A 13,840-nucleotide genomic window follows, 5' to 3' on the forward strand; every position below is an offset into this window, starting at 1 on the left:
ATATAGGCTCTAAGAGGCAGACCTAGAATTTGAACTTAGTTCCTCTGACTCCAAAGAAAGAAACTTTCCATTGTACCATATGTCCTCCTTTCTGTGTTTCTGAAGTGACTTTTCCAAATTTTGGAAAAGACTTGTTATTCATTCATCTGCCCATCCATCCATCTTAAAAAAAATAACAACAATGAATGAATAAGGTACCAATCCACACAGATGAAGTTTTAATAATGATAATGACAATAATGATTAATGACATAACAGCACTTATTGTGTATCAGGCATTGGGTTAAGTGCTTTACAATCACCTCATTTGATCCTTACCACAACCTTGGGAGGTAGGGGCTTTTATTGTTTCCCTATTTTATAGATGAGAAAACTGAGGTAGAGGTAAAGTGACTTCTCCAAGGTTTAAAGCTGGATTTGAACTTGAATTTTCCTAACTTCAGGTCTAGCTATGGAATAAGCTGCCTTACAATTTATGATAATGGAAAATTGTCCTTTACTTTTGATAGACCAACAGAATTCAAAGTATTCTTCTGGTTGAGCCCAAATCTACCATGGCTAAATAATCTGTACTTTTTACTTACTGTGCCCTTGGCAACTGGGTATCCATAGGATTTATGGATTACTTTTAGTTTATCCTGTATCTTGTGCTTTTCTCTGGGCTTATCCACAGTTTTTCTTGTCTTTATCTCACTTGTGCATAATTGCTTTTATGCTTTTTCCCCTCCAACCCCACTCCTGCATTAGTGTGAGCTCCTTGTGACCAGGGATTGGGTTTTTGTTGTTGTTTTTTTGTTTTTTTAGCCTTTCTTTGTATTCCTAACACTTAGTACAACACTGACACATAGTAGATGTTTAATAAATGTTTATTGACTGATAACTCTCCTGATTCATCAAGTATAATACCACCTCTCCCTACTTTATATTTAATGTTTGCATTTTTTTGGTATATTTTTGCAAATATGTACATCCTATCTGGCTGAGAAAACGAATGCAGGCTTTTTGAGAGCAGACATTGTTGTAGTATTTTTGGTCCTTATATCTCCAGTACCTGCCTTAAAGTAGGTACTTAATAAATTAACTTGAGGTGAAGGGAAGAGAAGGGGAGTCCTGTTCTATTTTTTCCCCTCTAATCTCTAATTCTGCTCTCCATTTCTGAGAAGCTCTTTTTCCTTTGCCTTCCAAATTCAGAATTGGTAAATGAGGATGGTAGTATGCGTTTTGGTTGGTTAGGGGTGTGTGTGTGTGTGTGTGTGTGTGTGTGTGTGTGTGTGTATGATGTTTCTAGTTAGATGACCTAGCATATTTTACTTTACTCCCTGATGTCATGACTTTTTACATGTGCATTTATTTTATTTTATTTTTTTTGTTCCGATTGATCTTATATGGTTATGATCTCAAGTAAGACAGACTCTTTGTCCTTATGGAACTTAAGAGTTCAGAGGATCATAGGTCTAGACCTGGAAAAAACCTCAGGGTTCATCTAGTGAGAAAACTAGTCAACAGACATTTATTAAATATTTACCATTAAATTCCTTATTTTACAGATAAGGAAATTTAAGTACAATAATATTAATTGAGTTGTCCAAAGTCACAGAGATAAGTTTCAGAGGAAAGATTGGGAATTAGGTTCCCTAATTCTAATTCCAGTGCTTTATCAGGGATAATTTTTTGTGGGTGGGTGGGTGGGTGGGCAGGCAGTATGAGGAGAGCAATTTCTTTCACTCCTTACTTTGAGAATACAAATGAACTTCTTAGAGAATATCAGTGACCTTTGGAGACTCTGATATCCCTGTTTCAATTTTGGTCTTGTGTCACAGCAGGTCTGTTTAATATTTAAAATTTGCTAGTGATTTGCTTTGAACATTCAAATGGGATTTTGTTACAGTGGCAGCTTTGCCATCTGTCAATGTAGAAATGATACTTGTCTTCTACTCTCTCCTATGAGATCTTTTGGGGAGGGACTTATTTAGACAGAACAACTCGAGGGGCATTTTATCTAAGGAGCAGGAGGGAGAGCTGTTTGGGAATTGATTAATAAATAGCAAGCGATTGGCTTTGAAATCTTGCAAGTGCCCTATGGAACTGGCATGATTTCAACTCGGTGAAGAGGCTTTTCATTTTCTCTGCAATGTTTTCCAGAATGAGGAGCCAATTTATTTCCTCACCCTGCACCCCAGCAGAGCCAATAACCATGACTCTAAAAGGAGGAACAATGCCCAGATCTGCTTCATGGGCCATGGACCCAGAAGGGAAGCTTGGCTCACAGAAATAAGCTCAACAAAGGCAAACTTATCAGTCAATCCTGTCATGCCCTTGTCCTCTGGGAGCCCACCTGTTTTAAGGGAAGGAACATAGTCCTTAGAAGGGTTTGTGGGAGGCATCAGGAAGCATCATATTGCTTTTAGTACCCAGTAAATTACTTTGGCTTCAGCATTTTAGTCATGAAAGTTTGAAACCAATCTTTTGAATGGCATTTTTGTGAAAGGTTGGTCCTCCTCCCCAAGTTAGACTTGAAATGACTATTTCACTGGGGATAGCAGGTATTGAAGTTAGTTCTTCAAAAATGAAGAAATATTTTAAAAATCTTAACATTCTTTGGTAGGTAATTAGAGTATTACATTTTTCTATCTCTTCACTGAGAACGAGGGCTTTTTTTTTTTTTTTAAACTTTCTCCATATCTCCAGGGCTTCACATTCTATCTGGCATGTACAAGGTACCTAATAAATGCTAGTTGACTCACTACCATCTGTGACTTCATGAAGCCAGTCTTCATTATTTAGAATGCTTTTCCTTCTCATTTATGAACTCCCCTTGCTTCCTTTGAGGGTCAGCTCATTTCAAATGTGAAATCTTTCCAAATTCCCTGAGTTCTGAGTTCCCTCCAAATTACTTTGCCTTTATTGTATATTCACTTGTTTGTATAGATATAGTTCTCTTAAGGAGAATGTGAAATCTCTGAGTATAGAGATTGTTGTTTTATTTGTATCATAGAGTCTGTTTGAAATATAGTAGGCATTTCATAAATGCATAATGAATTGAATTCTATAGCACTTAAAAGTTTATAAAGCATTTTTTAAAAGAAACTTTATGGGATAGGGTGTGATTCTCATCCCCATTTAACATGTGAGGAAGCTGAGCCTTGAAGAGGTTGTATGAATTGCTCACAGTGACAGAGATAGTTCTGTCAGAATTAGCATTCAAATCAAGATCTCTTGCTTCTAAATCCAGTGTTTAAAAAAATTAGATCACATATTTATTGACTTTCATAAGTGATAGGATCTAGATAGATATTTGCTCTTTATTATTTGTCTGATACAGGAGCTAGCTGAAGCTGATACATGCTGAAATGAAAATGGTGACTGTTGAATAGTGTCCAGACAACATGCACTATATAATAAATGTTACACATATATGTTATATTATGGGCAACTCTGGGCAATAATTCAGTGGGATACAATATGTTGCATCAATTCATCTGTTCTAGGTCATTTGGAAGTTTGGAGCACTTCTTTTCCATAGATATAAATAATGATTTAGGTTCTCAGACCTAAACAGTCTCCAAAGAGAGCTTTTAAAATCCTTAATAGAAATAAGCTATTATGTATTTACAATGAAGATTGTAAAAGTAAATTATGACTCTTGGACTAAGGCAGAATATTATAGAAAGAATACTGTTGAATATTAGTTATTAAATAAAATTGAAATAAAAATAGTATTGACTAAAAATGTTTTAAATATTTGGAATGCTCAAAAAAAAAAGACTGGGGTGGAAGATAAGAAAGACTTTTTTGGAGATTCTGAAGAAGACTTCTAATATTTTTAAGGGACTTAGAGACTGACTCAACTTCTTACTTCAAAGGAATTTTTCTCAAATGACCTCAGGAATGTTTTGACAGTTACCTTCATTTTCTTGAGATTTTATAGCTCCTTATAGAGAGAGAGAGAGAGAGAGCCAGAGGGAGAGAGTAGGAGGAAGAGAGAAATATAGCTATTTTCCTGTAGTAATTTTTTTGAGCCAGAGTGGGAAAAGAGAGTAGCAAGAGAAAGAAGATTAAGGGAAGTGTGTGTGTGTGTGTGTGTGTGTGTGTGTGTGTGTGTGTGCGCGCACCAGCAAGCATTTTCCTGAAGTGTAATTAACTGAGGGACAGAAAAGAAGAAAAGATAGTAGGGAATCTGGTATGTACTTAATTTTTCTGATAATTGATGAATGAGGGGAAAGAAAGGCAGTGGAGTGTGGGGAGATGTCATAGCACACAATTTTCCAACTCAGTCACTATTGTTCTAAGATAGTTTGATTACTGAATCATCTTAAACTGAGGAGTTGAGACTTTAGGCAGATGGATATGAGAGTGGGTAAAGAAATATGTAAAGAATGTCTGTAAGTAGCACTATGACTATGAATTTCTGTGACTGGAATAAGAGCCACAAACTGTGACAAAACACAAAGCTGGATTGGGGCGATTGATGGAAAGGAAGATGGTCTTGTGTGAAGGGCGAATCTGACAGTCCACAGCCTGAGGGCATTCCTATTTTAATTTATTAATCTAGTTAACTAGTTGCTAATCTCTGGTAGTTCTGAAATGCTGAAGGGCTTCAAGTCCTTATAAATTCAGCAAATGATAAATTTGGCTCTTTGATCATACCTCTAGTTATATCTTTGTTTATAATCTCTTTTTGGTAAGTCACTGAATGCTTGTACACACAGCAGACTTTTAAAAAAAATTTGGCAATGAAGATACAAACACCAGAAGCATCCTAATATTGAAAAAAAAATCGAACCATCTCTCTAATAATAGAAATGTGTTATTTTCACATACCTGTAGAAGCATAAAAGGCTGAAAAAAATGTTGGTAAGTCAGAGAAATGTGTGTAAAGGTAACATCTCTCTTAATAGAATTACACTATTAGCCAATGAATTTTTAAGACTGAAAGCAGAATTTAAAAAGTGCTCATCTATGAAAGGGATTTTATAAATTCAGTTTTATGAGACATATTAAAAATCATTTTAGTTCAGTTGGTCATCAACATTTGCTTTATTTCCCTAGAAGGGAGAGAAAGGAAAACAATAACTGCAAATACTGGGTAGCATAACTAGGTGCTACAGGATTGGGAACCTATTCATAACTACAATCAGAATGCCAGGCAGAATGAGAGAGGGAGATGATCATTATAAGAAACTAGTTACCGAAGACAACAAAGAGCCCTGACTATTAAATTCTAAGTGATGAGTTCAAATTCTAGCTCCACTACATCTTACTTTGAATAATATACCTGCCTTCAGTTTCTTCATAAGTAAAATGAAGCTCTTAGAGAAGGGCAGGAGTTCTTAATATGAGTAATGTAAACTTATTTTTAAAAATATTTTAATAACTACATAACACTATAATTGGTTTCCTTTGTAATTTTCTGGTTTTCATTCTCTTCTCTCTCTCTTTTTTGCATTTAAAAATATGATTTATTTTAAAAATTATTTTAAAATCCTTGATAGACATGTAGCCCACTGAATTAAAAAATATGATGGGATCCATAAGTTTCACTAAGTTACCCAAAGAATACAAGACATAAAATGTTTTAAAAGTCCTTGACTAGAAGATCTCCAAGTTCTTTATAGCTTGAAGTCCTATGATCTTGTGATAAAGACCAGGTAAGGTCTTTACTTATCTTCAGATTAGGTAAGAAGAACAACTAATTAGAATTGCTAGCCAGGTCTCCTTTGATCAGAAATATTTCCTTTACTACTTGTTATAATGCTTGTAAATTTAACCATTTATTAATTCATTCTTCTGGGTCATAAAGACTTTTTAATCTTGAAGAGGCCTTACTAAAATACAAAGTCTCTTGGAATAGGTAATGCTAGTTATTGACTATTAGCAGGTATTATGATGTCAAATAATTTTTATATTGTGACAGTTTTGGATAAGGCCTTTTGAGTATGGAGCAGAGGAATAATAGGTGTTTTGAAGTTGCAGGATTCCAGGAACTGGGAGAGGTGGTCTGGAAAGGAAGGAAGGTAGGAGGATCTTCATGGCTACCTCAGTTTTCTTCAGGGTTATGGTCTTGATAAGGACCCATTCTAAGCACATGGATGGTTGTTTCTCTGATATAGACATAGTAAAATACAACATCCAGCTCCTCTGATCTAATTAGAAGTGACAGATGTCTGAAGAGCTATATATCAAAATATAATTGATAAGTATGAACTCAGAGTGTATGGGACCCTTGCATAGAGCCCTGTGGTTAAATGATACATAAAACCAAGATTTAACCATAAAACCTTGCAATGAATGCAGGAACTCTTGCTACCATTTTAATTCCTTGATACCCATCTCTACTTTTAAATGATTTTTTCCATAGTATTTTTTTTTATAAAAGAAAAATCCTTTTTCATAAGAGCTTAATTGTCTGTTGTGAGCTCTTTAAGGGTGGAGACCTTATTTGTCATTTAGGAGTTGCAGCTTTTAGCACAATGTCGGACAAATAGTAAGTACTTGAGGAGTGCTTGCTGATTGTTATTAGGAAGCAGGGAAAGGAGTAGGTAAAGGGGAAAAGCTTTGTGGCCTCCTATGAGAATACAATGTATTTAGCACAGTGCCTTACATATAGTAGATGATACATAAATGCTTATCCCCTTTACCTTCTTTTCCCTCCTCTCCGTTTTTTCCCCTTTTGTCCCTTTCCTTTCGTACTTCCTTCTATTCCTTCCTCTCTTCTGCTTCCCCTCCTTTCCCTCCATTTCTTCATCTTTATTTCCCTTTCCCTTCACCTCTTTCTTGTCTTTCCTCCTCTCTACTTCTCCTGAGGGATCGTAGATATTAAGGAAACCAGAAAAGTTAGGAAAAGTAGTAATAATTAAAGCCTAGGAGAATGGTACTAGCTCTATGGGTCCTCTTCACTGGCAAGTGTGAAAATGAAACCTCTAAGCTATGTGTACACTGAGGAAAGCTTCTCTCCTCACCAAGACCAGGCCGTGTGGTATCACATTTACTTCTATATTTAGAATTTCAAAAATCAAAATATTTTTCACAATGCAGAGATGTTAGCTCACTTTGTACACAATGCAACCAAATGGTAGTGATCAATTTTTGTAGAAAAGGATATTTCCAAATATCTATATATTGTGAGATGTGTAGCCTTGAAGTCTAACTGGCAAAATGTGGACATAGCCTATAAGTAGGGTTTTAAGATAAAAGGAAAACTAGTCTGTGAAAGGTAACCCTGCAATGTGACAGGGTTACAAAGACCAAAAAATGAAGCAGTTTTTCCTCTCAGGGAGCTTACATTGAACTGGACCAGAGGAATAAAATAAATAATAACAACTTCTACCCACCACCACCACCACCACTACCATCACAACAACAGCAATAGTAAGATGAACTGGCCCTTTATATGGCACGTTGTTCTGAAAAGTACATTTTATCCTCATAGTGACCCTGGGAGATAGATGGTGTTATTGAAGTCATTTTATACGTGAGGAAACTGAGGGTCATGCAGCTAGTAAATATTTGAGCTCAGGTATTCCTGACTCCACTATTCCACCTAGTTTAGTAAATTCAAGGTAATTTGAGAGAAAGGGAGCATTACTAACTTGGGGGACTATCAAGAAAAACTTTTCTATTAAAGGTGGCCTTTGAGTTGAGCCTTGAAAGAAGATAAGAATTCTGATAGTTGGAGTCATTGAGGAAGGAGGGACTTGTAGGTGTGATCTTAGGCTTGTGTGTAACTTGTGGCTGGTTCCAAAAGACTACTGGAAAAGGAATGATCATCTTCTTTTTCTGACTTTCCCCTTCCCTAAAATTCAGTGTACATAGTACAGAGTATGATGCTATACTTTTGGGTATCAGGGAGGCTAGTAAAGGCAATGATGGGGGATGGAATGTCAAGGTCAGGAAAGAATTAGGGGTCCAATTCAGCTGGAATACTGAAAACATGGGGAAGGAGGAGTGATAGGAAGTGTCTGGAATGGTCACTGTGGCAGCTGGTTTTGCTTTTAGGTGTTTTTTCTTTAATACAAGGAAAAAATTATTGTTAGGAGATGGGGGAGGGAGTCTATCTAGAAGTGACTATTAAAAAAAAAGACATTGATCCAACTTATTAAAAAATAGGGTGAAGAACTCTAGAAAGCTAGGCTGAAGCCAGATAGTGTCCAGATTTTAAGTGGCAGGCTGAGGAGTTCATATTTTATCCTCAAGGCAATATCCTAGCTAGTTACTAGCTGTAATGCAGTATTGATCTTTTCCAATTCTATCGATCGATTCCTGTTCTGAGGGATAAGTAAGGTTTGAAAAATTATCCTCAGCTCTTATTTGGGGAGTATCATAATCCAGGCTTGTCTGCTGGCCTTTCTTGTTCAATTTAGTTGGGACCTGTTAGGGTGTTGTCTTTATGATTTCCTTTTAGTATCCTAAAATAATTTCTTCTTCACATTTAGGGAGTATTTTGTTCATGACTTGGTTTTGGTGATCTATGTATTGGAATGCTGAAGCTCTACAGGAAATATGAATAAAATAATATATTAGAAGATACTATAATAATAATGTAAACTGAATATTCATTAAGTAGTTTTAGCTTAACAAATGAGGTAAATTTGATGCCCCAGAGAGAAAGCTAAATGCATTGAATTCTCATTCTTCTTTCTCCAAATTATTTTTCAGTTTTAGATATTTGTATTCATCTTGTCTTTCTCCTTCTTTTTCCCTCCTCCTCTCTACTCTAGAGTTAAAAAATTCAAGTCATCCAATTTTCATTTTCCAAGATAAATTTTCTTTTAGCTCAGACATTCTGTATGTATTTAAATCCATAGGCAAAATAAAAAGGAAATTTATAGTGATCCAAACAGAGAATTAACAATGTTAGTATATAGTAAAAACACTAAATTGAGAGTATTAGAAACTAGGTTAAAATCCTGGCTTTGCCCCTTAGGTGACTTGAATTTAAGTCATTTGACCTCTGGGGCTCCAGTTTCCTCTTTTGTAAAATAAGAGGTTTTATCTCTAAAGTTCCTTTCCATTTTAGATCTTTGATTGTACATCTGTCCGGGACAACTAGAAGTTGCAGTGGAAAGAACACTGACCCTGGAATCAGGAGGACCTGAGTGCAATTCTGGCCTTCGAGGCTTACTAGCTGTGAGTCCCTGGGAAAGTCACTTAACCCTGATGCCTAAACTCCACTCCCCCCAAATAGACTTTGTACATATGCTGTTCATTTCATGGCATGATCTTAGAATTTTCCTAAAACTAGTAGGTTCCTTTTTGAAAATGATAAAAATTGACTCTATTATAGCTCTTTTCAATAGACTCATAGTTCTAAAGACCCTTAGATCAATTTTCAAAGAAATTCCAATAAAAAGAGCCTCATCTCTAAACAGGTCATGTTTATATAACCCCAAAACAACTCAGTAGGAAAAATGTTAAAAACTATTTTTATCATCACAATGGCATAAAAAACAATTGGGTTTATTGATTAGAATTTTCACTTTTCACTTTCTTATTTTGGCACTGGTGCTAAATTCCATCTATAGTTTGAAGGAAGAAATATTACTTAAAATATGAAGGTTGGTTCTATATTAAACTTATATTTGAAAAACAAAAATTTCAGCTAGTTTATTGATCCACTAGAGCCTCCTTACCCAGGTAAATGAAGAAACCCTGAGGAAGTTCAATCTAAGTTGAGTCACTTAGGTAGAGTGAGACTGTCATTAATGGCCCAAAGCTATTTCTTTAGGAGTCTTCCCTCTTCCCACAAGCATGAATCAATACCAGTCCTTAGACGCAGGTTCCTTGCTCCTTTCTCCCACTGACTGGTGCTATTACACCTAAATAAGAACCCTGTAAAAACCTATTTAACTTTACTGTGATTCCTTCTAGGGGTTCAGTGAGGTCACCAATTCTCTCAGGGCTTTAGCAGAATGGATTCATTTTTATCATTCTCCTGGATCGATCTTTATATTTTAAAGATGTCCCCTTAATAAAACTGGTTTGCTTTTCTGTCTTGTGTGTTCTGTAGGTACTCTGAACCTTTCTAAATCCATATAGGCACAGAACTAGCTAGTTCTTTTGTTCAAAATTGGTTTCTCTGATTTTCATAATATATAGAGTTGATTTGTTTCATATTGTTTAAGTTGTTTATATATAGTATATTAAACTCATAACCTTAAAAATTTATGGAAGTTTGTGGAAAATTTACTGTCCTTAATTAGAGATAGAGGAAATTAGTCCAAAATTCAGAGGAGGAAATAAGCTCGATTCTCAGTGTTCACCTGTTAAGTTGGCTGATGTTTTAATTGTACATCTGAGGCTTAAAGAAGTTAAAAATGTTCATTGAATTCCAAGTAAATCATTGAATGTTCCTTCACTGAAGGGAACTCATTACCTACTCCTGATGACTCACTTCTAATTGAATCCCTTTGCAAAAGCAGTGCCATTTACTAGGAGCTATATAGGTAAAATTTGTTATTGGTCTTTGGTTGCAAAACAAATCTAAAGGCTTAAACTAAACCAAGAGAACTAATGAAAACTTGTCAGGAGCTATAAGGACTATGAAGAATGGTCTATTTAGTCTTTAAAAAATAGCTAAGGATCATTGAAAACACTCTCTTTGTGGGTATTGTTATGAAAATGAGATTTTAAAGTATATATATTTTAAATGAAATTTTATAGGGAGATGTTTCAATCCTACATGATGAAAAGGTGGGATATTTGGTCATTAAAGCATTCTTTAATCCAGTGGTTAGCTGATTAGCTGTTCCAATGTTACCTTCTTTCCTTTGCAGAGGATAACCACACATCTAGTTTGCTTTGAGAAATATTTACTATTTGTTAAATTAATGAAAACTTAATCTAAAATTTAATCAAAGACTATGCTTCCATTAAACTTGAGCTATCATTCTAATCACAAGTCTCTGAGCACGATGGTATTTATTCAATCAGAAAACCATGCTAACAAAATCTAGGTTTATCAGTCACCAACTTAAGTAGGGGAAAGCAATTCTAAAGGTCAGAAGCATTCAATATAATTGGCTACTCTATCTCACGTTAACTTACTTGACTCTCGCAACTCCTAATTCCAAATGAAAAATTACCACTGTCTAAAGTACTGTTCTTTGCACTGACATATTCCTGAAAAGAGCCACAATAGCTTCTGACTGTAAAAAGCACTCAGTTTAGTCTACCTTGTAATAAACACTAGGTCTACAAGATAAACTATGAGTTCTTCCAACTACATTGCTTTTTTAATGGGCAAATAGATGCTTTACTAGTGACTGAATATATTGTTTTCCTGATTTCCTTTCACTCACCCTAAAGGAAAGTGATCCATCATTTTTTAAAGGCTATCTTGGCTAAAATTGCTTTATACTACTTAGTTTTTCTCTTGGGTTTAGAGTAGGCCCAAAATTAGGAGTATCTGACAAGATATTTGACTGCTGGTATCTTTTGCCTAGGATGGTCAATCTCTAGGGAATATTTACTGTTAAGAAACATTTCTAATAGGCAAACCTTCTCTGAAACAACTACTTCCAACTACCTCTTTCTTTTCACTGACAGTAAATTAAAGAATGGCCTACTCCAGACAATAAATTGGCTTCCTGAATTTTCCTTAAGTGGGTAACAGAGATGATCTCATTGTACTTGACAGAATTTCAACAAGCAAAATGAAAACAAATACTAGATCACTTAACTGTGATATGACAAGTGCTGTGTGACCTTAGTCAAGTTGCTTCATTTCTTTGGGCCTTAATTTCCTCAGCTAAAAAATGAGGGGATTGGATTAGATGACCACAATGACCTTTAAGGTTGAATAGTATATAATTCTAAAGGGACAAGGGACAAGAGATTTAGAACAAGATTTAAATGCTTAATAAAGAGAGCCGGAGTAAGCTGAAATTTCTAAGTTTTTTTTAAGTTTGTTTTTTACCTTTGGGTCATGTATCCCAGAGAGCTCTTCATAGATTTTCTCTCCAACCATGACGGCAGCTAGATTTGCTGTGTATGTGGAAAGGCAAAACAAACAGAAAATAGCCCAGAGATTCATTAAAAACCTTCCAGTCCAGCATTTGGGAGGTTTGATGGCCACAGTTCTCCCAAACAAGATGGCATAGCAGACATTCAAAGCTGAAGAGAAGGAGAAGACTTTACTCCTATTTCTTCCTTTGGGAGTCATTCCAAAGGGACTTTTCCATTCATATAGAGTGAGGAATATGGCGGTAATGTGGAGGGCCACAAATATCCCCAGCCACATTGTCCAGTGGAGTGGCCACATGAAGGCTCCAATAGGAGCTGCCGTGTCTCGGGTTCTCACTAAGATGCCCAAGCTGGTGGAGAAGAAGGGGCTGGTGAAGTCAATCACCTGGCTGCGAGCAGTGTTTATGCTAAAGGAAGTGACTGCCATGTGGGCTGTCCCACTCAAGAGGTCCCCAACTAGCCCAGTCCAGTGACCATTTTTCCAGGCTCCATACTTTCCGTCTCCAACAATGTAGAGATCAAAGTCAAAGTTCAGGTCCTCTGCTAGCTTTTCCAGAAGATCAATGCAGTAGCCATAGCAACATTTCTTATACTTAAGGGGCACTGTATCATTATCACCTTGGAGGCTGTCAAAAAGACCATCCAATATGGAGGAGTTGTTTGTCAGTGGGTCCAGGCAGAGCTGACCAGCGGGACACAGACCATCATCATCTACTTGACGTGTGAAGACAAATGGATGCTCAATCAGGGTGACCACTCTCAGATGTAGCCGGGCAGGATGTTGAAAGTTGGTTCTGTGCCTTTGGGCTTGTTCTGGCCATATCCCATAATCCATGACGATCTTCCCTCCCTGCCAGCTGCCCAGGCGGGTCCACATTGGCTTCCCTACTGGGTCATGCTGTAGATTCCAGATGAAAAAGTTGTTTTCGGAGCTTAGGATGGTGGATTCTTTCACCTTGATGGAACCACTGAGGCCCCTGAAAGTAGTGTTGGCTAGAAACCTGTCAAAGAGGAGCAGAAGCAAGAAATCAAGAAGACAGATGAGACATTGGGTTGTAGATGTTAGTTCTACTTTTTAGAAGGGACAATAGCCAATGTTTGCCTACACCCTGAATTTTAATTTTATTTTAAAAAAGAAAGTCAGATGTATCAGAAAGGTCTATGGCAATCCTAGCCAAAAGAAGACAATTACTTTTTTTTTTTTTTTTTTTGTTTCAGGGTTCAAGGCTACTGTTTATTTTTTTTTTTCATGTTTATATAAAGTTTTTTTATTTTCAAAACACATGCATAGATGATTTTCTTTTTTTTTTTTTTTTTTTTTTTTTTTTAATAATAAATTTTATTTTATTTAATAATAACTTCGCATTGACAGAATCCATGCCAGGATAATTTCTACACGACATTATCCCTTGCAATCACTTATGTTTCGTTTTTTCCCCTCCCTCCCTCCTCCCCCCCCCCCCCCCAGGATGGCAAGCAGTCCTATATATGCTAAACATGTTGCAGTATATCCTAGATACAATACATATTTGCAGAACCAAACAGTTCTCTTGTTGCACAGGGAGAATTGGATTCAGAAGGTAAAAATAACTCGGGAAGAAAATCAGAATTGCAAATAGTTCACATTCATTTCCCAGTATTCCTTCTTTGGGTGTAGCTGTTTCTGTCCATCATTTCTCCAATGAAACTCAGTTAAGTCTAGAAGACAATTACTTTGATTGAGAAAATGAACTAACAACTGCATTCTTACATCATTTTCTATGGATCTGCACTTTATCAATTGATTTTGTTTCTCTCCTCTTGATCCCCAATGAACTGAAGTGTTAATTACAACTCTTTTTTTTTTAAATAGTCCCAATTAGCACTCTAGCAGTTTCCC

The 13,840-nt window shown here is 36.1% G+C and overlaps 1 protein-coding gene across 1 annotated transcript in view; it reads right to left on the bottom strand.

The window, feature by feature from the left end:
- The window catches only part of GRIN3A (glutamate ionotropic receptor NMDA type subunit 3A), a 210,801-nt gene that overhangs the window by 104,056 nt on the left and 92,905 nt on the right, over positions 1-13,840 (bottom strand). Inside the window, exon 3 of the mRNA XM_051986557.1 lies at positions 11,915-12,962. Coding sequence (XP_051842517.1) covers positions 11,915-12,962 — 1,048 coding nt within the window. The remainder of the gene's footprint in view (positions 1-11,914; positions 12,963-13,840) is intronic.

This window comes from Antechinus flavipes, chromosome 1, assembly GCF_016432865.1.
Source record: "Antechinus flavipes isolate AdamAnt ecotype Samford, QLD, Australia chromosome 1, AdamAnt_v2, whole genome shotgun sequence".
Classification (NCBI taxonomy): domain Eukaryota; kingdom Metazoa; phylum Chordata; class Mammalia; order Dasyuromorphia; family Dasyuridae; genus Antechinus; species Antechinus flavipes.